Source organism: Lichenostomus cassidix, chromosome 2 (genome assembly GCF_008360975.1).
Source record: "Lichenostomus cassidix isolate B80296 chromosome 2, HeHo_3.0, whole genome shotgun sequence".
In the NCBI taxonomy this organism is placed as follows: Eukaryota; Metazoa; Chordata; class Aves; order Passeriformes; family Meliphagidae; genus Lichenostomus; species Lichenostomus cassidix.
Window position 1 is genome coordinate 81,223,124 of NC_139482.1, and position 23,247 is coordinate 81,246,370.

The 23,247-nt window shown below is 37.9% G+C and overlaps 1 protein-coding gene across 1 annotated transcript in view; it reads right to left on the bottom strand.

Annotated features, from left to right (window-relative positions):
* ADCY2 (adenylate cyclase 2) overlaps positions 1–23,247 on the bottom strand; it is a 202,186-nt gene that overhangs the window by 16,092 nt on the left and 162,847 nt on the right. Inside the window, exons 16-19 of the mRNA XM_085052161.1 lie at positions 19,681–19,818; positions 9,374–9,493; positions 4,898–5,082; positions 3,328–3,412 (exon numbers count right to left, since the gene is read on the bottom strand). Coding sequence (XP_084908287.1) covers positions 3,328–3,412; positions 4,898–5,082; positions 9,374–9,493; positions 19,681–19,818 — 528 coding nt within the window. The remainder of the gene's footprint in view (positions 1–3,327; positions 3,413–4,897; positions 5,083–9,373; positions 9,494–19,680; positions 19,819–23,247) is intronic.

Here is a 23,247-nt window from a genome sequence, read left to right on the forward strand (position 1 = left end):
GTTTTTTTTTTATTTTGTTTGTTTTCATTATATGAAACTTGTGGTGAACATCCTGATCATTCAAAACAGACAGTGTTAGAGACCTGACAAATGGTAAGGATATAAAGCAAGTCTTTGGAAAAGAAGCAGGAACAAAAGAGCAAGGTACTTCATAAAAAACCAATGAATGCGAAGGAAAAGAGCTATTTAGACATATTGGCTAAAGCTGATACAATGGGAAGAGTTGAAATTCTTTCTGTAAACATGCCTACATCTACTGCAAAGAAGAAAATGGTCATGTGACTAGCAGTGAAATTTGAAATATGTTTTCATTGAATTCTTTCAGAAGAGACTCTTGAAAAGACTACATTTTTCAAGAAGAGAAGAATCCCCTCACAGAATAAAAGCTCACTGAAAAACAGAACAGAGACAACAAAGAAACAGTTTTTACAGCTGAGGGAAGCTGCCATAAGCACCTCAGCAGTAAAACTACCAGTGAAATTCAGTGTGGACAGCTACAATATAATGATGGAAAAAATATACAGCCAGCCTACAGAGTAAAGAGATACATACTATTTTAGGTACTGCTGAGAAAGGAATTCCCAGGCTATGTCAATACTGGTAATTCAAGGCAGATCACAAGAGAGATTTAGTCCTTAATAGTGTTTAAATGTGAGCACACTCCTTACACAGTCAAGCCCACACCAATCTGGATTCTCCTGGGAAGGGTGCAAGAGTTGCTATTCTCAACACATGGTCCGCCTGTCGCCAGCCTATCATCAAGGAACTCTCGGGATATGAATGAAGGATCAAACGAGTCACTTCATCTCAGTGTCAGGAAATGGTTGTGGCCAGTGCTGGCAAGCCTTCAAAAAAAAGCAGTTTTGCTTTCTCCACCTCGCTGTTGTCTGTTCACTTCCATTCTATTGGCACAAGCATTGCTCTGGACATGCCATACATCTTGAATATAGATCTAGCTCAAAACCAACAATTTCTACAGGGTTAATTTTTAAGCCTGGTCATATGCCTGTTTTGATCCACTATACCTCTTCACAGCAAGCTGTGCCAGTACAAATGAGAAGACACAAGGATGAGAATGAGCAGCTGAGGGAAGACCTACTTCTTCTAGCAGTGATGCTAGCTGTGCAGCTAGAAGAATTAAGTAGGCTCATAAAACATGTAATGACATACTACTCTCCCTCTCTTCATCCCCACTGAACCAGAAGCACTTATTCCCTACCTCTGCTTTTGCATCAGGACAGGCATATCTCTGACCAGTGGTGAGCAGGTTCACAGAGCTAGGCGTACAGGAAAGCATCCACTTTTTGTTTGGATGAACTTTTTGGTTACTCACCCTGGGGACAGAGAGGCACCAATGGCAGCTTAAGAGAAGTGGAAAAACCACCCTTTTCATCAGTGGCTATTACCTTTAGCATTTTTAAAATAATCAGGTATAAAAAGAAGAAAAAAATATATATTATTTGTAAAAGATGCAATAACTAATAGAGACATTACTTGTACATTACCCTCTGTGGAAGAAGGGTAAGGAGGAATTTGAGTTTGCCTCCACTGCCAAGATGACTCAGCAGCATCCTGAAAGTGCCACTCAATGGAAGTAGAAAACAGGAAGTTTAAAAGCAGAAAGACACTGTCACATGACTTTTTATCAAACTGAAATTCATCGTGAGTGTTTGGAACACCAGGAAAATGAAATGGGTTAAAAACGGATCAGACAGAGAAACAGAAAGCGTAAGAGCCAACAGCAATTAAACATGGCCACAGAAATACCAACTAGCAGAATGTGGGAAGTCTATGTCCCTGCAAAAGTCACTTTATGCAGGTTGATTTCCTCTCCTGTTCCTTTTCCAAGCATTTGCTACCAATCAACATCACCAAGAGTAACTTAAAATGGCAGGTCTTATGCCAGGTATGTATTAAAATTAGTTCATAACATTTTCCAGTAATATTCAGACTTTGCTTGAGAGTGCTTGAAAATGCAGGTTTTTTCTCCTCCTTCTTTAAGGGAGAATAAGTTAGCAGAAAAATCAAAGGCAAAAGACTGAAGACCTATAAATAAGTGGTATCATGACAAGGATCCTGGACTTACAGCTCTGAAAATGAAGACTTTTTCCATTACAGGATAATTTCTTAGTTGGTGTGACAGAGAACACTTGCAGTTTTATGCAAAACAAACTTTCTTCTCGATGTCACTGAAGCCACAAAAAAATCTGTCATTTCCCACTGAAGATGATATTCCTTCTCTCCTTTATTCTTGGTATTGCACCCACTGCCTCCATCTGACACTTTGGTTTACAGGGACTAAAGGCTCTCCATTGATGTGATGAAGAACTTATCCCTCTTTCTGAGTGGAAGTAGCTGTGTTCTAGACCCACTCTCATCGTCATCAAATAAACAATCTCTACCACCATCAAATGAACAAACTCTACCGTGCTGCTGGCAACAAGGCAGGTGAAGAATGCTGTTTCTAAATCAAGAAGGAGGTTCCCCACTACAGTAAATACTGCAGAAACTGCCAGAGAAGGAATTTTTGTGTTGCAACCTGCATGGCAATTTAAATGACAGTCATGATGTTTTGAGGAACTGTAATGCAAATGAATGATTTAAGGACAGTCTGGGATAAAATCCTTTCCAAGGCTGCAGTCCATGAAGGCACAGGCTGTTCATGAGATCTCATACGGAATTGCCTCTTCCATTTCAGAGCCCTGTCTTGTGCACTGCATTGTTCCTGGCACAATGGGCTGGAATTGCAGCTTTTAGCCATGAATCCTGTACAGACCTGAGGATTTAGAGAAAGAACTGCCCTTACATCTTCCCTCAGCTTAGTACAGGGTAAGACCATTGACATCCCATTTGTACTGAAAAAGCAAAATGGGTAATAAAAAGAGTAGTTTCCTGTTGGGTCACAGTTTTAGTGCAACCATGGCCTCAGCATGTGGTTCACTTCTGTGGGCAAGCCACATTGTTTCTGTGTCTGCATCAAATTGTAGTAACTGTGAAGAAAATAGCTTGCAATTAAGCAACCAGGGAGACAGCAGATGGATGCAGACAGATGGGAGCAAACCGCGAAGCTACGAGAGAGTATCGGTCAGAATGACAAGAAATAGTTATAGTACATTATCAGCATAATGTCTCAATGATAGTTATTGGTGAGTTTTAAGGACATATTGGAAGGTAATAAAGAAAACAGTTTTATAGATGCTCCTGACAGTCCTTTGCAAGGGTATGGAACAGAACGGGACGAAGGTGTTTCTTTGAGAAGGTGAGAGGCTGTGTGTGGTGGCTGGCATTGTGTCCACTGGTGCAGGTGAACAGAAGTGTGCATCTTACCTGTCTACCCAAAACCAGTAATGTGATGAAGAATATGAACAAGGAAATTGAGCCCATTGTCTTCAGGTCCTTCAGTATTCCTGGCCTATAAAATAAAAACATAAGTAAAGCAGGCTGCTCAAAAGTTAAACCAATGTTACTTCAAGCACAAAAATGAGACCACAATTTATACGTACTATTTCTGGTATGTAAACTAAGGCCATTTAAATGTGATATGCTTTTTTATTTGATGAAATAGCATTATGTATATTATGTAGCTTTAATTACTTCTATTATCTTCTGTGCAAATGTGCCTACATTTTGAAGTCAAATAATAAGATGAGGATTTGGTAAAAATAATATCTTTGTTTACTTACAAATGGAGGGCATTTGTGGCTTATTCTATACAGGCAGAATAGAAATAGATTTTTAATGCAATAACACTATTTCCATAGTGGAGAGCTTGACTATATCCAATGAATATGAAGAAACAGAAACTAAACCATCTAACTCCCAAGATACCTTTTCACCTCAGAATTACAGGAGGAACAACCTAGATATTGTACAGAGTTTATTTAAAACTGTACTTTGGCAAAAGTTCCTAGAGGTAATGGGAAACAGTTCACACTAGAACTCTCCTACTCATGCCACTGAAACAAGAACCTTGGTGAGAGATTTAGGAAGGAAAATACCAACAGACACAGAGCTTGACTGACAAAATCAAAGCTGCCAGAAGCACATGCTCAATCTAACCCATCCGCTGCTTCTCCATACCATCAGACACATGCCCTTTCCACTAATGCAATGGAAACAAAAACATGAGTTTGTTGCTATTTAATCTTTAGATTTAAGTGCAAAGAAAACCTACATCTTTTTTTTTTTTAATTTTTCAGTTGAGATCCTTTTCCATGATTGTTACAGCACAGGAAAAATAGTATTGAAACTACACTCTGAATATCCAAACATTCTGGTGTCACATATGCCATACAATTGGCCTACACAAAAGAGAATCACCTCTTTGTTTTGAAAATTCTGTAGAAATTACAGCTGTCCAAAAATTATTTTACACAGCAATAATTCTGGTTATATATATTATCACCTGTAACACAGATTTCAGCAATCTCACAAAAAACTTAATATACCAATGCACAAGCACAGAAAAGAGAAGAAAAAGAAGATCTAAAGTGTTGTAGTACTAATTTTTTTCAATAGCTAAGACTTCATTTGTAAAGTTTAAGACTATGTACTAGTTCTGGGGAAGTTGACTGTCTTTGGCTTGCAGCAATTATGCTCTAAAAGCCTTAATGATGTGCAGCCCGAGGCCTTAAGAAACTTGATTATGAACTTCATAATAATGTCCTTTATGACAAAAACTCAAACTAAACCATACTCTATTTCCTATAGTATGTGCCTTGCCCAGACAAATTTCATTCTAATGCTCTGAGGTGTGACATTAAATCAAGTATCAACTACAGCATGATGATGATTTTACATTGCGACTGATATTACATAGCTAAACACGTATGTTCCATGACATAAGAACTACCATGGGTAGTATTTAATTTCAGAAAGACTGGAGTTAGCCACCTACCTTCTAAGAGGTGCCATTGCATACATAAATTTGCTGTAGTCATCCAGCATGGGCCCATGAGTGTGCAGAAGGATAACATTGTAGCCCACCAATGCAATCAACATTATTACCATTTTCAACTCATAATTTATCCTCAGGAAAACAGAACAGGAAATGAGCCCTAATATGCAGCTGTATATAAAATACTGGCAAAGAGAAATCAAATGGAAAATATTTAGAATTTGGCTCTTGAGTAGGAAATCATGCATAATAAAATGCTCAGGCTAGTTTAAAAAACAAATTATTGATTAACTGACCACTGAAGTGTGCAATCTATCACAATCTGGGACACTATGGTTTACAGACAGCCAATAAAAATAAATTTATGCTCCCTAATTTTCACCCTTTGACACGTTTGATTACTCATCTGCATTTGTGGGATACCACTGCTGGTGTTGAAATCTAATGTAGGAGTTTGCTGCCAGCAGAATGACATGAGATTTATTCCTGTTCCACTGTACAGCTTTCATTCATGCTTGAGTCCAACAATTACCCTGTATGTCTTGCTAGTGTTAGGGTCAAGGTAAAATGCCTAAAGGTCTGAAAACAATTTCATTGCCAAATTTGCAGTTATTATAAACTGATGCAATATACAGTTGCTATGAACCTCATAGATGTGCAATTTTACAGACTCTAGAAATGCAGCTAGAATAGGAAAAAATACAAAGCTATTAACAGGGCCTATTCATAATATAAATATAAAAAAGTCCTTCTGTCAAATCCTGTGGAGTAATAACCATATAAGAACACATTCCAATGCTAAAAAAAGGCCCTTTCTTTCCTATGTCATATATGTCAACAAAGATATGTATGGTTGAAGTTAAATTCCTGCAAAAATATTTTTCTCTTGGTACTTTCTGGAAATTGATTGGGGCATCAAAATTAATGCTAAGAATAATCACTAGAATCATTATCTTAGTCTTTAATATGCAACACCTTTGCCAGAAATGCTTCCTGAAAATTACAGTCCTGCACTTTGCAAGGAAGTTTCTTTTCTGAACCTACAAAGCATTCTATTTCTAGACATGCTATTTTCAGACTACTGTTGACTTGTTGATGGCAGTACTTTTGACAGAACCTGAATCACTGTATACTAATTTTGGAGGATCACTAAGAAGAATAATTTTCACAGTACCCATCAGACAGAATTGATCTGCCATCTCAATCTCTGCTGCTACTGTAATTTGCTTGAAATAAGAAATAGATAGAACTATTTTTCAGAATCCCTGAAAAATAAAACTTCTCTGATGGCTGAATTTCAGAGCAGGTCACACTCCAAATTCAGTGTTACATAAAAATAGCAGCATCCATTTTTGAGTTGATAAAGCATTCTCCTGTTGAAATCAGTTTTCCAAAAGGAAAAAAGCAAAGGCAGTCTTGAATCCATAACTAGATACCTTTTGACAAAGACCCAGAAATTTTCAAGTGGAACAGTCTCTGACAGTGTTCCATAGGAATACATACAATAGATTGAAAATTTCAGCTAGGATTTCAGGCAAGTATTGATGGATTAGAGAAGGGTGGCACAGCCACACATTTGTGAATGCAAACTCTGATACCTTGCATTGCAATACAGTGTTTCAGTAAGTAACAAGGAGATCTGGAGAGTCTGGCAATCCACAGAGCAGGGAAGCTGAGCAGGTGCAGGCTCCTGGTCTGCTTAGTGCATCCCTTGGACACAGGATAACCTCAGCCAGCTCATCCAACTTGGCATGACCCAGGAGCCTGCAGGCAGTTCCCATTTTGGTACCAGTGTGATGCCACCTCTGCAGCCTTGGCTTTGTCCATCAGTGCAACAGCAAGCTCTCATGGATGGCATTTTTGTCTGACAGTTGAAGCAGTGAATAAAAATGTTTCCTTTTAAGAAAATCCTCTAACAGCTCAAAAGAGGAAAATGTTGGGTAACCTCCCCACAGACAGCACTTGCACCTCATGCTGTATGAATCAAGTTTCTCAGCATCTGAAGGGGTGGAACTCCATCTATCCTCTTTTTATTTCTTGTTCTAGCTCAAATAAAGGGTACAGAGTCTGAGTGCCTTTCTTCCTGGGATCACAGATCTGGTGCCTTGCACCAGTGTACTACACACTTAGGATCTAGCCCAGTACATTTGGTCTCTTCCTTTAAGATCCACAGTTCAGTAGGTATAAAGATCTTTACTGAAGTAAGAAGGAATTCTACTCCCATATGTCTCCAGAGAAAAACTTGAGGACAAAGTTCACTTTGCAAAAAAATTTCCTAGTCAAATAAAATATATTCCACAACTGCATCTTTTAGATGCCAGTATTATAACTTTTATTTATTTAACATGTAGAGGTGGCAGCAATGACACCAGACTTTATTTTGTCCCAGGAATAGATATACACATCAACTTCTATTACATGGAAACTACAGAAACATCATAGCAAAACTAAACTAAACTATACATAAAAATGTCCCTATAATTTACTGAGGAATCTTTGCTAAGTCTTTTAAAAAAGCAAGCTATAGCAATCAAAAAAGTTATTCTGGGGGCAGAGAAGAAGGCAAATCAATTGCTTTTCTTCAAAATGAACTTAATTCAGCTGGGGCTAAAGTAATTCCTGAAGCTCTTATTTACTCATTTTAGATGACACAGTCAATACATGTCAGGTCCACTATCATAAATCACATGAAGTTTATTGACAGGAATAAAGATTAAACCTAATACACAGATTAAAAATAACAAATTTTTAATTTAAGAAAACAAACATTTGTCAGCTCATGTATTCAACATCTTATACAGTGAAGAGAGATAAATTTTATTCCCAGATTAAAAAAAATTAAAATTCATTACTCAAAAAGATTTATATATTTTTCAAGTTAAAATATGTGCAGTGTCTGATGATGAAAACAATGTTTGAGGATGTTTAAAGCTTTTTAAATTTTTAGCTAACTTAAATTTTTCATTTATTATTGTCAGAAGTTTAACATAACATTTTATGCCAATCTATCAAAGACAAACTTTCTAAGATGAGAGAGTATGTTTTAATACTTTAAAAGCTGTAAATCCTGAATTGCTGGAATTGTGCTAATCATGAGAAGAGCTGACAAATATTTACACATGGGAAAACAAACAAAAAAAGCACAAGATTTTTTTAAGAACAACAGATTGAATTTTAATAGTAAGTACAAATTTATGAAAACCATGTCCTTCAGATGTTTGTAGGAGAAAAAAAAGAGAACAAAATACCTTTCAAAATGTTCAAAACCGTAACAAAAAATAGAAAAATGATGACTAGAAAACCTGCTAACTAAAGAAGGAAACAAATATAAGCAAGCACTGGAACAATTTATTTCCACGTGTTTGTCAGTGTGAACACATGCAGAGGATTGGAGGTGGACTGCAAAATTCCTTTGTCAACAAGGAGAACTCGATATCAGAGCCAAAAGTAGACGTAGGCTCCTATCCATGGCTGGTGGTATTTAGTTAGCTAAGTTTGAAAACGAGAAATAGAAACTAAGGCTCCACTGTACCTTACCAAGAAGATGATAAAAAGCTGTAAGTGCTGCAGTTACTGCAACTGGCTTTTTTCCAGGAGAGTTCTATACATAATTAACATCTCACTTTTGTATGTACCTGGGATTGTTTAGTTAGACACAGTGAATAGCTGTTTCATTTAAAACATATTGTGTGGAAATCAGGACACACCATTTTGGTAATAGTCTCATTATTTTACCATAGAGATAAAATAATCTCCCTTCTATTGTTGCCACCAGCTTATTCATCCAAACCCAGCTGACCTATTTTGACACAATATATGGCTTTTTATTTTCAACTGCAAGTCTTTTTCAATCTTTTTAAGAATCACTGCTCTCTAGGACACAGTTCCCACTTTTTTTGCAGCAATGTCCTTCCCCCTCCTCTTGCATGTGCCATTGTGCTTTTGTTCACACTAAGACATCTTCTTCAGATCAGTTCAGATCTTTCAATCAGTTTATATAGTGGTACATGAGAGTTTTACTTCCACCACTCTCACCCCACCTCTGTCATATGCAAGGACAATTTCACACTTACTGCCAGTGATGAAAATGGTGGATATTTTCAGGTCAGCCACTTGTCCCTGAGAAACCTGCCTGCAGCCTAACCTGGCTTTCAGTGCACAGTCTGCTTTGCAGATGCTGTGTGTTATCCTGATATCTTGTAATTTGTTCGTATGGGTGAGTTAAGCTTCTTCATTTTTATGCTGTTTCTTGCTTTTTTTAATCTGACATTCATTAAAACCTCTATTTTCAGAAGTACTAATTTCATTTAACTTCCCACTTACTTAAAATGCAGTTGCAGCTGACTAAAAGAAAAAAAAAATCAAGCTTTTACTGCACTCTTAAAAACGAGTGGGTGTTTAACTTCAAGCATATCTGGTAACAGTCAATTTAGTGTAATTGTTGTAAACAAACAAAGAAATGTAAAATGAACTTACCGGTAGGAAAAAACAGTTATTTTGTATACACCACCGTGTCTGATTACTTGAATTAGGAAAACTTGCATTTGATGAATTAAGAACTGAGGGAAAAGCTATCACAGCATTATCCAGGAAAAACTAGGAAAAAAAAATCAACATATGATCCATTAGCATGACAGCTGTTTAAGGTTAAAATAGAGAACAGAAATGGAGAAGCAGAGAAAGCCTTGCCAGTAACCATTTAACTTTGGTATTTCACTATTCTTTTGTATTTTAATTTGAAATAGGAAAATGACATAACATGATTACTTGTTCCTACATTCTCAGACAAAAATGATTTTGCTAACTTTTATCTGACACTTTCCACTTGAATAAAAGACAAAAGACTCTTTGTTATGTTACTTTCATATATCAGAAGCTCACATACACAAGAGACAATGATGAAATAAATTCAATATGAATAATTCCCGGGTTTACCTCAACTAACCATCCTATTTAAACACAGGAAGAATTAAAGAATGAATAAGAAGTCTTTACTGAAGCTGGTTTACACAGATGCAACAATATAATAATGCTGACATTAATATCAGTACTAATCTCATTGAAACAGAAAAGTGGATCCAGTATCTCTTGGGTCATCCAATTCAGCCAGTAATCACACAGAAAACCATCATCATACAGCTCCCCCTGATGCAGTGATCCAGTGCTTTCTTAACAATTTAGATTTTGGTGACGTCATTAATTCCAGTAGTTTGAATCTCAACATTTTATCTGTTTCTACATTTAACCACTATTCATGGCCAGTTCTCATGGTTTTTTTTTCTTGTCACTATCTCATCCTTTAGCTTTCACATAGCTTCTTTCTCTCCCTAGTATTTACAGTCCTAATATTTAGTGTCATCTCAGGCTTCATTGTGCTCTTCAATCTATGTTTTTTCTCATTCCTTCCCTGAAAACAGGCTCTTTATTGCCCTAATTGTTCTAGTAGTCACCCTCTGTACACATCTCTTCCAGTTCAACCTTCTGGGTGACCAAAACTCCAAACACACTTCCCAGACATTATGAGTGAGCCATGCAATAGCAATAATGCTAAATAGGCAGAAAATATGTTTTCATACATCCTGGAATCATAGAATTGTTGGGGTTGGAAGGAACCTCTGGAGATCATCCAGTCCAACCCTCCTGCCATGGCAGGGTCACCTAGATCAGGTTACACAGGAATGTGTCCAGTCGGATTTTGAACAGCTCCAGGCAGAGAAACCCCACAACCTCCCTGGGCAGCCTTTTCCAGTGCTCTGCCACCCTCGGTGTAAAGAAGTTCCTCCTCATGCTGAGATGGAACTTCTTGTGTTTTAGTTTATGGCCACTGCTCCTCATCCTATCTCTGAGCACCACTGAAAAGTCTGGCACCATCCTCAAGACATCTGCCTTTGTGATATTTATATGCATTGAATAAATTGAATATAAATTTGAATTTCTATATCTAGAACAATGCTCCTTTGGTCACAGCTACAAGACCTTAATAACTCTCTGGACTTCATGCAGCTGGGGCTCAGAGAGATCATGATGTTATGGGAACTTTACACATGGTGCACATGGATATCAGCCCAGCCACTAACATCTTGCTCAGCAAATGTGAGGTAGCTTTCCTTCATTGCTACTCACTTAGGTAAATGCAGTTTATACTTACCATGAGTTAAAAGCAGTCACGTGGATGGTTATTGTGATTCACCTGAGTTGACATTAAACCCATGAAATTAATTAAAATCCTGAACTCATCACATATCCACCTGATGAGCTTCCAACAAGTATCAGAATTTGTCACTAATCTGTCAGACCAACTATAATATTAAGCTTTTTGCTACTAAATTTCTTCCTAGTTCTTTTATTAAAATCCACAGCTGACATCTTACTTTCTGAAATCCCAAGCTTTCCCTCACAGACATTGACTGTCAATTTATTAATGAACTTCACTGTCTCTCTAAACACTAAATACGAAAATCCATAGGTGGCTGACCAGAGCAGAGCTCCACAGGTCACCTACCTCTCACATGCTGTTCTCTGCAGGGAGTCAATGTGCAACCCACCTATAAATTCTTTCTCCATTTCTGTCTTTAACTACTGTTACAAAGAAAACCTGCACTGCTTCACTCAGAGCAACTAAACGTGGGTCAAAATGGTTTATTGACTTATCGATGTTAGATCTGTACAGCCAAGTCTTGGAAATTCCAAGGACTGAGAACCCTCAATCCCCCTTGGCAACAGTCTCAGCACTGTACTACATGCACAGTGACTTCTTTTATCTTTCTAAAGACTATCCAACCTCCCATGTCGCCACCCATGCTGAGTGCCTTTTGCTAAGTTTAGTAGCTCTGCTGAGAAGAGTCTGAAACCATTATCTCTGTAACTCCCCTTCAACAGAAGTCCAAGATTGTGGATTTGTGAAGGTTATCAATATGCCACCTACTACCAATACCAAGCTGGCACTCACCTGTGTTTGTACCATTGCACTTTCAGGTTGCTTTCCTGCACTAACATAACTGTGTATGTGAAACTACACATAATTAACTTGCCATCAGTGAACTACAAAGTTAGGACCAGGATCAGGATCAGGATCAGAAATATAACAGATAAACCACAAAAATAGACCCTACAAAATGTTAACAAACACCTACAGATTTTGAAACATCCTTCTAATAACTGATCCCAAAGGGCCCTAATGACGTTCACATGCAGAGAGTAATATGCACATCTGCCTCTTCCCACAGGATGTGTGGGTGAAATGCACACACTCCCTCTCCTGGGAATGCAGGTTTCCCTACTGGCACACCCTCCTGGAAGGAGATGCAGGTGCTCCAGTTTTATGTACACTTGTGCAGCTCCCTGCAATGCACACACTGGAGAGAGAGCACCCTGTGAGCTCCTGGGCAGAGACAAACCTGAGCAGTGTCCCTGCTTGTCCCAGCCTGTGCCATTGCTGCCCATTTGCACGGCAGGCACCTCACAGTATCTGGCAGGGAGGCTGCTCTTGCTGGCTGAGGCAGAGATGTGATGCCAGAGGGGCGACTTGTGACAGGGCCAAAATAGTTTTGACAGTCATCTGTTTTCACTCATAGCTCTGTGCCTCCTGTTACACGTTTCTACATTGCCCAGAGAGGCTGTGGAGTCTCCATCACTGGAGATATTCAAGAACCATCTGGCCCCAGTCCTGAGCCATGTGCTCTGGAATGATCCTGCTTGAGCAGGGAGGCAGGACCAGATCTCCCACTGTGGTCCCTTCCAACCTGTCCCATTCTGTGATTCTATTTCTGTTATACTTCTTTTCACATTATTTCCTTCTTTACTTCAGAATTTTCTGAAGTCACTTGGTTACTTTTTAAGCCAGCTGATGCTCCCCTGCCTCTTTTAACAGGAAGAGCTTTGAGTACTTACTCCCCCTCCCTGCCTCCAGCATTTAATAGCTTTTGTAAGCAGGGCATTTGCCAGGGGCTCCCACATCCCACTAACAGTGCATACGCTTTTTCTGTAAACATGAAATATTTAGTTTCAGAATCCCACCTTATGCATGTCCCCAGAGCAAAGATTATATAACATGAAGAACTCAAACACAATTATATTACAGAAACAAATATGGTACACTTATTTATATATATATTAATTTATATTAAAGCATTTTAATTTTGGTTTTGAATTTTGTACAAGGCATTTCTGACCTATATATGTTACCTGCATACACAAAACACTATATGAAATATGGTATAGCTACGCATATATTAATAAATATAAAAAGGGAAAAAAAGATATGGAAGTGTTGTCACCTCCCATGAGCCAAACAACACTGATTTCTGAATGATGTGTTTGCACTTGTCTTTCTTTTCTCTCATCAGTTATCTACATCTGCTATCAAGCTTTGAAGATACATATTGTTCTTCAACATAGTATTTTTTGTAAGAGTAGGTTCAGTCCTACTAAGCAGTCACACCTACTCAAATGACTCAAATGAAAGCAGTATTTTTTATGAATACCAATGTTTGCCAGAGAATGTCTGAGGCTGCTACCATTGAATTCTTATTTTAACTTCATATATTCTAACAGTTTTTTCTTTTCTTGTGTTCACATAATCTGCAATCCTCAGCTGTGAGTTTTTTTAAGCGAAAATACCTGCTTTCAGTGGAAGCCATGTGGTGACAGACCCTCCCCCCAAAATATGGGATAATTAGTGCATCTCTCTTGTTATCTGAAAATGACAACATAATAAACTAGTTTAGATCTCATTAAAAAAGAAGCCATCTTTCTCACTAAGGTATGAAAGTACCTGGATGTAGAGTGCATATCACAGCTTCCTTTGAAAAATGCCAGTTGGTCTGGCAGTTGAGTCAGGACATTTATTCCCAGATCCTCACAAGAATGCCCCAAGAATAGTGTGAAGAATTGTAAATTCTGGTATCATTCCCCCTCTTCACAAGCTTATAAGGAGAAGTTTAAGGACAGCCTGGAATGTTAAGCTTCTACCAAGACTATTACGCATTTTTTTACTAAATAAAGGTGATGCTGAGTTGTAAAAGGATGATGAAAATCCAGAGAGTACTGAGATGCATTTAGCAGAATTTTTAGAGCACTTTGCCTCTAGGTTTGTACAAGACTTCTTAACATCAAAGTGCTCATGCATCTGTGTTATTTGGTGTCCTGTGGCATGTCTTTTGTTAACACTCAAATGTACAAAAATAAAGTTGCACAAAAATTTCTTTTTTTATAAAAGTTTGTGTCCCAAGTGAAAATGCATAACTATCTTTGTGCCATCATGTATTCAATTCCCAGCCCCCTGTAGAGGTAGTATTCAGGGGCAAGTCACTGCCTTGTTCAAAGCTCCAGCCAACAAGAGAGGTGAGGAGCCTGCTGGCCCTTTGCAGACTCAGACAGCATGATTTCTGTATTTGACAGATATGGAGTGATGCTCACTTATAAAGGCAGTGACAGCACAACTCTGTCTCTTCCCACACCCTTGAAAGAAACCAGAACTGCTGTAAGCATGATTTCAGAGTGGTGCCTCACCTGCTAGTGCATCTCTGCTAATCTAGTGTACCTAGACTGATACTGATTTTTTAAAGTTTCTTAAATCCTGTCTATGATCTGGAATAGATTTGGACTGGAGCCTGTAAGTACCACTTAAGTGACATGATTTCAGCTGCACATTCCAGTTTCTCCTTCCAACCCCCAGGCCAGGTCAACCTTGTGGTCGTTTTGATTTGCTCAAAATATCAGTAAAGTATTTTTTAACATCTAGGAGAAATTTGGACCCCTCAGAAGCTGTTGTGGTAGGCCTGGGGAGGTGTCTGAGGGGTTGGGAGTGGCACAAAGATGGCTCCTGTGTGTCTTGAGTGAAAGTTTTGGAAGTTTTTCATCAAGTCCAGCAGAGCCAATCTCTGATGGCTCTGAAGGTGATGGACATGCTGCCAGCCAAGTTTGGGCCAATTAGAGGTGCTGGTTACGCCTCTGTGAAAACATATTTAAGAAGAAATCAAAACAAAGCAGGCACGCACTTCTTTGTAGTTAGAAGAGGAGGAGGAGGTGGAGGTAAAAACATGTGAAGGGAGAACAGCATGGAGACACCAAGGTCAGTGCAGAAGGTGAGGGAGGAGATGCTCCAGGTGCCAGAGCTGAAAACCCTCTGCTAGCTGTGGTGAAGGCCATGGGGGGAGCAGGAGGTCCCCCTGCAGCCCATGGAGAACACAGGAGTGCAGAAATCCACCCACAGCCCATGCCAGAGGAGCAGGTGGATGCCTGGAGAAAACTGTGAACCAGTGAGAGTCTCATTTAAGAGTTAAAACTGCAAAGGCCTTGACTGAGAGAGAAAGGCCTTGCTCCTGGCATGGAAGCAGCCTGGCCTCAGCTCAGCAGAGTCTGCACAGCACCTTATGGACAAAGAGACTCATGTAGCAGCAGAATTCGGGTGGGATGTTGCTCGTGAGATTGGACTCACGCCAAAGAAGTTCCCAGAGGACTGTCTCTCATGGGAGGGACCCTGTGGCTAAGTAGAGAACTCCTCTCCCTGATGGACTGACCAAAGAACCCCTCTCACCCTGCCCCCTGTCTGTGTTGCTGGTTTGGAAAGAGGGAAGGGGGGGCGAGCAGAGAGACTGCTTCTTAAGAGGGAGGGGATGAGAGCAGAAAAACTGTCTGGAGAGAGAGAGAAATAAGTAGACATAATGAGTATTTGTAGTAGAATTGTGGTGATTAATAGATTTATGGACCTGCTCTGTGGACTGAGAAAATACCCCATACCCTGCCCCCCTACCTGAGCTGTTAGTTGGAAGGAAGAAAGGGGGTGAATAAAAATAGGTTTGTAAGAGAGAGGGAGTGAGTGAACAAAATAGTGTATGGAAAGTTTATTTTTGTCTTGCATTTATCCTCCAACTCTGTTAAGTAATTAAATCACATTTTGCAACTTTAAATTTGGAGCCTGTCTGCCCTTTTCTTCCGTGCGTCCTCCTACCAGTGTCCTATCTCACTTAACTCATGAGATTGGTGTGTGTTTTTAGTTTTTTTCTTGCAGCAAGTGAGAGTCGAGGTGCCTGGCGTTTAGTCAGGGTCAAACCCTGACAACCTCTAGGCAGTATCTGTTTATTCTTCTTGAAAGACATTCATTAGGCACCCTCCAAAACAGGGTCTGCCATGTGCCAGGCACTGTGAGGACGTATTATTAGAGTGTATCTGCCAAAGAGCTTGACAATTAAAAATATAAGGTCAGCAATTGTATTAACAGAGTCAGCTACACTAAAAAGAAGGTATATTAAAGAAACCAATTTTCCACTATGAAAATGAAAGCAGCTTTGATTAATTATTTGTCATTATTTAAACACAAGATATCATTCATGACTTAGAGGGGGCCAATACTTGCATCATTGAAGGCAGCTCGTGCTCACAGATGTACATTAATCATGGAGCAAAAATACTCAAACCTCTCTCAGTCTTCACATTCCTAAACATGCTCTTTAAGAGGAAACAGTCCAGTTGCTAAAAATCTCTGTATGAAAAGACAGGAAAGCAGGTAATATCTAGAGAAGGGCCACAAAAATGATCAGAGGACTGGAGCACCTCTCCTATGAAGACAGGCTGAGATAGCTGGGGTTGTTCAGCCTGGAGAAGTCTGCAGGGAGACCTCAGAGCACCGTCCAGAACCTGAAGTGCTATAAGAAAGATGGGGATAAACTTTGCAAGGGTAATGTTTTAAACTAAAACAGGATAGATTCAGACTAGATATGAGGAAACTTTTTTTTTTAAATGATGACGGTGGTGAGGCACTAGAACAGGTTCCCCAGGGAGGTGGTGGATACCCCATTCCTGGAAACACTCAAAGTCAGGTTAGACAGGGCTCTGAGCAACCTATGTAGTTGAAGATGTGCCTGCCCATGGCAGGGGGGGAGTTGAACTGGGTGACCTTTTAAGACTCTTTTTAACCCAAACTATTCTATGATTCTATGATCCTGAATCTTAAAGCTGACAGTTAAGAGTAGTTAAGAGTTAGTGGGACAGTATCTTGTTGCTGTGCCAAGAAACATTCATGCATTTGATGCAGAAGCTCTTTGACACCAAGAGCTGTTGCAGGACTGTTTTATTTTATGTGATTCCTTGAGATCACATGAATCCTAGAGGATGGTGAGGCACAACCATTTGATGTATTGTATGCAGTCATTTATTCAGCTTCCAAGTACTGAGCCTTTGCAGCCATGCAGTCCTACAGTCTCTCTGGGATGCCTGAATTGCTCTGTGCATCACACTTTCTCATGTTCAGTTTAAAGCAGGCCAGCTTGGCAAAACCAGCTTTCCTCAGCCACTGCTTGTTCTCCTACTCTCTGTAGAGCAACAGATCTAATGCTCAATGGATCACCAGGCCTAATGCTTACCCTCTCCCTTCAGCTCAGAAGTATTTGATACTTATGCCACACTAGCTGATTTTAATTTCCTTTCACTGAACAGGACTACATATGTATCAAACATGAAGAAGAGATTCAGATGTCTTCTGAAACAGCTAATTTGAAATAAAATTGCACCCCCACTCTTTTCCAGTGTCTCTTGACCATGAAAATTGAGTTTTATTTGACATTTTGGTCTTAATGATGATTTATTAGGTGTGGCATGGTTAGACACTTTTTATCTACATTAAATCTTAATGGCTACATTTTGCCTTTTTCTACTGAAAGGGTTCATGGAAATAGATGCAGTTAATGGACTCTGCTATTAAGTACATGTTGCTTGGAGATATAATAATGATACTTCAGAGTCTCTCCCACAGTTTGCTAATGCAAATTTCACAATCACATTTAGAGTCATTTTTGCTAGTCAAACTATTAAGGTTTAGTTTCAAAGTGGGAATTGTACTTAAAATTATCATCTCATGAATACCATGGAAAATGATTATTTGTAACAATGTAACATTGCTGATAAGGCACTAAGACTTTAAAATACAGCCTATTAGGTTTTACTATACATTCAGTCCACATAAAATTGGACGTAAGCCAATAAAATTAAAACCTTTTTCTAAAAATTATGTACTGAACAACGTTTTTTTGCTAGAATATCTTTTACTATTTGAAGGCCAACTTTGAAGTGGGCTGCACACACTAGTAAAAATTTAGTCTAAGCAAAAAACAGTTGCTGACCATATCTCCTTTTACGTTTTTTAACTTAATAAATAACCCTATGCATGAAGTCTAACTCAAAGTATACTTTAAACCCAAGTAGGTTCTTCCTTGTCTTCTTATACATTTACAAAGTTCAAAATAAGAGAAAATCTAGTCTGATCTTCATTTTACAAGTTACTTGATCTCTGGGCTTTATCCCGTTGTATAACTTTTGCATGGCTGAAGGTTATAATTCAAAAAGGCACAGTCTTCAGCTAATGGAGAATCAACAGCTTTTTAGAAAAATTGTTTCCATTGCTAACTGCTTTCACTGCTGAAAAGTCAGCTTATTTTCTCATTTCCACACACTGCTTCCTTGAGTTTCTTCTCTCCCAGCCTTACACACTAAATTCAATTAGGTGAATTTTATATTTTGAAAATTGAATTGGTTTTGAGTTTATCTCCTCTCATTCAAAAAAAACAGGAGAAAAAAAGGAACAGAAAACCAACATGAACAAGACTAGGTAAATTTATCAACAAAAATGGGGAGAATGTTCTACCAGAAATTTAAAGTGTTCACATTACATCATTTGGACAAGTTTAATACTTACTGTAACGCATGATTGACTGAGGGTCCCCTGAAATGTGGGAAAACCAAATAAAACAGTGTAGATATCATCAATCTCTAAGTCCTTTATGAACCCTAAGTAGCAAAAGTACCAGCTTCCCATGGAAGCATTAGAGTTGCAATTTCAAAAGCACTGAAATGTGAATCTCACTCACTTGAAAAGTGAATAATATCTATGCATTAATGTTGTAATGAAAACATTACTTAAATAAATATTAGAGTTCCCATTTTGCAGATACAGAACTGAACTGGAACACCTTCACAGGTTTATGAACAGAATCTGCCTTAGCCAACAGGACAAAACAAAGGAAGATTTTTGATCCCATATACTTCTCATCCTATTAGACAACAGACCCTTCAGAATAAACGAGATCATTTAGATTCATGCTTTAGGCACACTAACGGCAGATTTACTCTATAATTGCTTTAGTTGCAAATGAATAATAGAATTACATGGATTTTCCCTGTTAGGAGAGAAAAGCAGAGGTTGAAATTATTTAAGTAGATGTACACCCTAACAAACTTGTAGTTCAGTACTTTTGAAGTTTTCATGTAACTTTGAATTTTTTTCTTATTTAAAAAAAAGACAGGCACTTGAAATCAATAATGTATACATTATAATAATTTTGGGATCAGCAGAGGAGCATCACAAAACTGAATAGAGCTTAGCTTGTTTCACACAAAGTCTTCCACACATCCTGTGAAGAGATACTCAATTCTTTCAGCAGTGCTGTTCTTCTAAGCAATGCATAGATGACTATGACAATGCATAGATTGTACATAGATGTACAATTCAAACCTGGGATTTGATTTTTTATTCACCATATATAATATTCTCCAATAACAAATGTAGCCAGGGTCTGAGCTCTTGTTGAGCATCCTGCTTGCAGAGGTCTCCATTACACAGTATGGGTTTTTTTTGCTCCGCTTTACTTTTCTGTCTGTAGCAATTTTTATCACATAGGTTCCTGGCATAGCCACAGGCCACAAATTCAACATCTTAAAAAATACTGAATAACAACAACAAATCTTAAATGAACAAAAACCCAGGAAAAATTACCCCTTTTTTCCCTTACCATGTTGAATACAGCCATGGTTAATATTATAGCAGTGGTTGTCAATGTAAGAGTGATCCTTGGCCAAGGACGGTTTGCAATTATTCCAGATGATTTCAGGATCCACAACAATGAAGCTGATGCTTTCTTGCTACATTGCTGAGTGCAAACAGTTTAGAAAAGAGAAAAAAATCTTTAGTATATTTAATTAGTATAAACAAGGGTAGAATTAAGACATCTCAAGACTGAGGGCAGCATTAATCTTGAAACATTGTACTGAACTATTTAACTCTTACAGTCTCACAAGAATTACAGATCATGATTAAACATGAAAATAAAGTAAAATTTATTTTAAATATCTGCCATAATATCACTTCCATTAAATAATTATAATTTGCAAGTACCCTATTAAACATTCAATATATATTATAATAATAGCAAAATACAGAGTTGGCAGCAGTGTCATTGCCTTTAACATCATCAAAACCCATGAAAATGAACTGACCTGCCTCAACTGAATTGAAAGAGTCATGTATAGTAGCCTCTGGAAACTTCAAAATGTAAATAATGACTCTGCAAAATCTGACACAGAATAAAGGCTAGATATTTCCCTGGCAGCCCACAAAACAGGACAGATTCCAGGGTTTTCCTTCTTGGTTTTTTTTTGAGTCTTGTTTTATAATTAATTTTAGATGGAAAATCATTCAGCAAAGCAAATCAACCTTCCCTAAAATTACCTAGAAGGCAAATAAGCATTTCATAGGAAACTGAACTTAAAATTTGACACAAAGAGTATTCAGTGAATAGAAAAATTTTCTTATATAGTAATAAAAATTAACAATAAAAAACTCTGATTCATTGAATCTGCTTCACAGAAGACATTGCAGTCTCCATTCATACATGCATAATGCCTAGAGGCACAAGAGGCTCACAAAGAATAAACAACAATTTGTGACACATCCAATAAACATTAATTTTCCCAAAACTTTAGCAATGAGGAGATAAGGTTGCCTAGAAGCATCTTGTGCCCTTTCCAAATGTCAAATTCAGTTTTATGGAAACCTCTGTAAAAAAGGCAAAGAAAAGTTAAGGAACATGACAACCCCACAAAAATAATTCGCTTTTTCAATGAGTTTTCTCAATTTACTTCATATTATCGGAGATTTCTTTGTATATTGTTTTCACCCCAGCCCCAGACATCAGCAGAGATACAAGCACAGGAATGAGAACTCAAGCTGTCTCAGAAATGAGAACTCAAGCATAAAAATCTACCAAACACAGGACTTAACTTACAGCACTGATTTATTTGTTCAGGCTCAATAGCTATGGCACATCATGCTAAATTACACCACTACCCAACACATGGGATGTATTTTGCATGAAGGTCTTCTTCATACTGCACATAAGTATTTTGCTCCTAATTATACACTATTTGGACAAATCCACTCTTTATGCAGAGCTTTTTTATATATTGTTTCTATTTATGACAGGGAGTTTTGCATAGTGAATTGGAAAGTTTCTGAGCTCAGTTTTAGGAAGGTAAAAGCAACCGTTGGATTCTCAAGGATGGACAAAGAAAAGGGAAAAAACAAGCAGCTTTTTTATTTTTTTACATACACATTACTCCTCCTTCATATTAAACACCTACCCAAATACATAAACTCAATAGAACCTGCGTTTTTGAACAAAATTTCCTGCTCAAAAGCCTTTTTGAACTTCCCAACCTTCTTCTTCACCCCTAAATACACTATAAATTTCAAGATAATTTGAATCCACACATAGATTTTAGAAAAGTTTTGTCATCCATTGCCATCCATCAATATAGTAGAAAACACAAAGCATTGATTGCTGCTGTTGCTACAGAAGGGGAGCGTTCCAGTGGATGAAGGGAATGGATCTGGGTGAAAATGAATCATTCAGTTATCTGTCTAGTCTGCCTAAAACCCAATGAGTCAGGGAGCATGGATTTATGGCAAATTAAAACAGTCATGAAATCGTGCCTTAATTACTCTTTACCTTATTAGAGTTCTCCTGGAGCTTTACTACAACTTAGCCTACATTGTTCTGTGATTTTATTGGAAATTTAGAAACAACTGGAACAGTTTAAGTTGCACTAGACACAAAACTAGGCAAGTGCACTGAGAAAATACTAGGAATATAAAATAGTTAAGAAATTATAATAGATAAATAATAATAGATAAAGCTGTACATTCTGTTCTTTCTGAATTACATTATAGGGAGCTATACTGTTCAAGGAAAGTCTTTAGTATTAGAAATTCCAAGAAACTAAGCTAATGATGAAAATAAATTATCTGGTCTAAACCAGATATATTTTATTATGAATTTTACTGTGTTTGTATTAACTGATGAGAAGCTAATCAAATTAAACACAAAAAGACACAAAGTTCCTCCCCTCTATTTCCATTGCTACTGCTAAAACTACAGACACTGCTGGCTCTAACCTGAAGAACAATGTGAGTGATGGTAAGAGTGCAACTTCAAAAATGAAGTTGTAGACAGTTATTTCCACTCGTTTAACAGAAGCATAACAGAGTGATGTATTTCTTACCAGGCTGTTTAATGCACAGCTCTGAGTTCTGGAGGGGAAAACCCCTGTTTATTTGGTACAACTGCCATGCCCACCTTGTTTATTATGCCAGTGAGGGTCCTGAAAGGAAAACTTGTGACAAAACCCTAAAAATCATTAAGTTGCTGAGTAGATATTCCTTGGAAAATGTGAAGGAATACATTGCTGCACAATAATTCTTTATGTAAATTAACAGGTTTGCTGAATTTCATTTCACTTTTGAGCAGTCCAGATCCAGTCCTAATGTAGTACAACTGCAGCAGCTTAACACTGCTGCAAATTAGGGGAATCCCTGGAAGCAGAACTGGAGTCGCAGGGTAATCATTAAATTCACTCTCAAAACCAGAAATATGCAGGTTTATTTTGCTGATTCAATAGCTTACATCATGCATTTTTTGTTGTAAATGTTATGCCTCCTTTGCAATTTTCTGAATAAAATGGAGAACGAAATTGAAGAACAAAAGTAATCAGTTCTTGAAAGCATGAAAGTAGGATAAGACATCAGATCTCAGTAGTATTAGCGAGTATCACAATGTTTATTCTAAGTGGAGCTGGCAGAATATGGTTCAGTATTTATAATTTCCCAACTAGAAATAATAGGTATTTGTAGTATGAGGTGACTAATGTATTACCTTTTAATCTGAACATGTTAAATCTGATATGACAGCACAGCATGATAATGAGTAATAACTTATTTTGAATATTCAGGACATTACAATGTATCCTGTGTTGTCTTTCCACACACAAAACCCTACTTCAGCATTTAATAAAATAAATGCTGTCTTTCTGAGTGGGATCAAGGAACCAGTGCGAGAATTAATTGTGACAGCTATGTTGTAGATGAAAGACAGTGTTGCAAGAGCTGTCACACGTCTCCTTCACATGCTAGCTGAGGTTGGAATATCTTCACTGAAAACTTCTTATTTACAGAAAGCCAGTGAATCACATATTCTATAGTTCTATTGTTGATCTTTTCATTTTGCATTCAAATACAACTCAAT